The 4116-nt window shown below is 36.4% G+C and overlaps 1 protein-coding gene across 1 annotated transcript in view; it reads right to left on the bottom strand.

Moving 5' to 3' along the window:
• The window catches only part of LOC106527791 (leucine-rich repeat-containing protein 2), a 20499-nt gene that overhangs the window by 3295 nt on the left and 13088 nt on the right, over positions 1-4116 (bottom strand). Inside the window, exon 7 of the mRNA XM_014022780.1 lies at positions 1073-1211. Coding sequence (XP_013878234.1) covers positions 1073-1211 — 139 coding nt within the window. The remainder of the gene's footprint in view (positions 1-1072; positions 1212-4116) is intronic.

Consider the following 4116-nt stretch of genomic DNA (forward strand, 5'->3'; position numbering starts at 1 on the left):
GCTATACCTAGTTTTGGTGTTAAAATAGATGCCATTCCAGGTCGCTTAAACCAAGCAGCTTTAAATGTCTCCTACCCGGGAGTTTTTTATGGTCAATGCTCTGAAATCTGCGGGGCTAATCATAGCTTTATGCCTATTGTTGTAGAATCCATCCCCCTAAAATTTTTCGAAGCCTGATCAACAGTAGTGCTTAAATATCTCTCGCTGGAGGCCCTAAAAGGCAGGTTGGTTTTTTAGACTAATTTCGGTGTAAAATCACCCCTAGCGCTTACGCCACAACTCGACTTTTCTTCGTCGCTTTGAATTATATTATTTACTTGGTTTGTATTAACAGGCCTGGTTTCGCCACAAGTTCTGACCTGCTCCCCCCCAAAGAGCACCACACTTCAAAAAACTATTAATCAGCCCTTAAACACTTGAAAATGAGTAGTCCCCTAAACCTTTTTGATCNCACCTCGACTGTTTTCAGAATCAAACGTTTAGTTTTATTTCAGCTGTAAACATCCAGCCTGTAGTTAATGATACATTTATAAAACCATCTTCAGGTTCCTCTCTTGTTTTCCCTTCAATCTTTGTGTTTTTAATCCATTCAGTGATTTTTCCACAGTTTTAGAGTCAAACTGCAGTTCTTCTGAACATATTTGACTCTCAGACTTTTATTTTGGAACTGGTTTTAGACTAAATCATCATCAGTTTAATCTTTTATCTAAATCTGTTTGTTTCGTCCTTAATGAATGAGCCCAGCTGTTTTCATGTCTGAAACGTAGAAACAAATCAACACTCGAGGAACGACGCAGCCTAAACCACACTGAAAAGTAACAAACTAAAACTAAAAGGAGCAAAATATTTGCTACAAATAGCCCAAAGCTAGCTGCACAGCACCACCATCAGGTGTGTTTATGAACTGCTGTTTCAGGGATTAGACTGAGACCACAGCACCACCATCAGGTGTGTTTATGAACTGCTGTTTCAGGGATTAGACTGAGACCACAGCACCACCATCAGGCCACTACGTGAACTGCAGCTCAGGGTTTAAAAGCTGTTATAAAATGTTGAGGTGATGTTTTCTGACCGGGCCAAAGCGCTCTGTTCAACCCTCTCCTGCTCCTTCTTCTGTTTCTGTCTGTGTTTCTTCACCCGGACCTCCCAGAGCCCGCGGATCAGGGACAGATCGTAGACCGGCACGTCCACCTTGGGAGCCATCGCTGATGCTGAGGAGCAGCAGAGCAGGCTTAGTATCAGAAAAACAACTCGCTCTGATTTTTAACAACATCAGAATCATTTATTTTGTCAAACATTTTAAAAACAAATTAAGATTTTGTTTGTAATAATGTTTAAAATCTTTGTTTTGGTTTCAGAAAAAAAAATAATACTAAAAAGAACTCCTGTGCGCTGCAGCTTTAAAACCAGAACCTCTCAGTTCTTCATGACTAAACAAAACAATATATATTTTATTTAAAAAGTTTGTTTTTGTTGTTAAGTAATTATTTAAATTTTTAGTTTTTAAACAAATAAGTTTAAACAAAACAAACGAGGAAATAAATTGTAAAACTTTTCATTGATGAAAACCTTAATGAACTGTTCAGATCAGGTAAGATTGTTTAAATAATTTGTTCAAATTTCTTTAAATTTGAACATTTGCAGCATGAATGACCCCTCTTCTGGGACGACCCGAACCCTGAGGTTGTGATCCAGAACTGAACGATTGTCTTTAAAGTGTCCTGATGCAGCTCAGTCATCCAGGTAGAAAAAATCAGTAGGTCCTCTGGATGGTTCTTCTTTAGTGAAACGTTTCGTCTCTCCTCCAACAGACTTCTTCAGTCTGATGAGTTGAACTCAGCATTATAAGCTCCGCCTCCACCTGGTGGACAAACAGGTTAGTCATATGCAACAGAGGGCCTTTGAGCCCTGCCTGCATTCACTACATACACATGACACGACACCGAAGAACCACAGCATCCAAACCAATAAGTCAGCTAATGGGTCACATGACCCTCTATGAACAATAGAGCCAATCAAGCCTATTGTTAGGTGATGGCCCTCTTTAGCATGTGACTAACCTGTTTGTCCATGTGGAGGCGGAGCTTATAAGGCTGAGTTCAACTCATCAGACTGAAGAAGTCTCTTGGAGGAGAGACGAAACGTTTCACTAAAGAAGAACCATCCAGAGGAACTACTGATTTTTTCTTTTTGATTTTTTCTTTAAAAGTAATTTTAAATATTACTTCTGACATCCTGTCTTCTGTTTTTAAGGTTTATCGTCCTTCAACTGTTGATCATGAACATACAGATATATTATTCTTCAGATTTAAGAAAAAATACAAAAAATAACTTTTTCAAAATGAATTATTTATTTTTGGTTAAAATCATTGTATCATAAATGACTGATCAACGTGATCTGAACAGATTTTATTCTAATTATTGAAAAGTTAAAAATGTTTTTCTTTGTTTTTCAGACAAAACTGTCCTTCAGAGACAGACTGACCTGTTGGACAGAGACACTCAGGTGGACCTTGAGAGAAAAACTCAATCTGACATAAACAAGTAATCTGTGTTTGTTTATTTATTTATTGATTGATTGATTGATTGATTGATTGATTGATTGATTGATTGATTGATTGCTTGAAGGAGTTCAGCCAACAGGTCCTCTGGTTAAAACTGGACCTGAACTCTTCAGCAACCTGTTTCTGTCCCAGTCCACCTGTGGGGGACCCTCAGGGCTCTCTGGACCCTGGAGAGTCCAGATCTGCTGCTGCACCTGTGGGTCTGAGCAGAACCTGAGGCCCAACAGAGTCTGTCCCTGAAAGTCCTGCTGGTCTGAACGAGCAGCTCTCCTCTCCTGGTTCGTTCAAACCATCAGGTCTGGTTGGAGCTGAACAAACTTTAATAAATTATTTACTTCCTCGCAGTAAAAATTAAACAAACAAACCATAAAACCAAGTAACCGAAATAAACCAGAGGTCTATAAAGTACTGGGAAAAAAAAAGTAAAAATACCTGAAGAGAAAATGAGTTTAGTAATAATAAATTTCACTGAAAAGAAAAGTCATAAAACTGCTCAGAAAAATCAGGAAAATAAAAGAACTTTTATTAAAGAAATAAACTGTTGAATTTACTGAAGAAAACTAAGTAAATTGATTAAAACTCATATTATTTTTACTCTGAAACAACTTGACTTGTTTGAGTAAATTCAACAGTTTATTTTTCATAAACACCTCCTCCTCATGATGATGTCACACAGACTGGATTTATAACGAGTAACTGTTCAACTTTAAAGTAAAGAAGTAAAAGAATCATTTTAGGTTTTAAATGTAACAAAATTAAAGTAAAAGTAACGATTTAAAAAAATACTTGGTAAAATTACAAATACACAAAAATACTTAAGTACTGTAACAAAGTAAAACTTTACTATAAACCTCTAACTGAACAATCTGCTCAAACACTTCTCTCTCATCCCAAAGTCAACTGGTTATAATTAGTTAACGTTGTTTAAACTCATCGTTTATTAACAAATAAAAAAGATCCTGTCCAACAGATTATTTATTTAATACCTGAGATTAAAATCTCACCTGAACAACATCGATAACTGAAGTATTTTATCAACTATTTTCTAAACCTTCATTATTTCCTGTGCTCCACAAAAACAAAGATTAAAGGAAGAACAAATATTTTAGTGTTTTATAAGAGAGCTGAACTCAGATCAAAAACTGTCTGTTAGTAAAATATCTCCTCAACCACTGGATGATTTGATTAAAACCTGCAGATGTTTAGTTTCCTTTGTGCTGCAGCTTCAACACAAACCTGATGAGTTTAAACTGTTTAAACTATTTCATGTTTTTCATTTTACCTTCATGTGATAAAATCCTTTGAAGAGTTTAGTTTAGTTTGTCTCATTAATGAACTCGTGGTTTATTTTAGCTGCTGGAGGTTTTTTTATTTCAGCTGTTTGAAGTCAAACCTGAACATTTAATCAGATTAAAGTTTGTTTGATTTAATGTTTCAATAAAATCAGTTTTTACCTGAAAGTTCCTGTCAGCGTCCTGCTGTCTGTCCACCAGCTTGTTTACCCTCACACACACACACACACACACACACACACACACACACACACACACAC

The sequence above is a fragment of the Austrofundulus limnaeus genome, unplaced genomic scaffold, assembly GCF_001266775.1.
Source record: "Austrofundulus limnaeus strain Quisiro unplaced genomic scaffold, Austrofundulus_limnaeus-1.0 Scaffold343, whole genome shotgun sequence".
Lineage (NCBI taxonomy): Eukaryota > Metazoa > Chordata > Actinopteri > Cyprinodontiformes > Rivulidae > Austrofundulus > Austrofundulus limnaeus.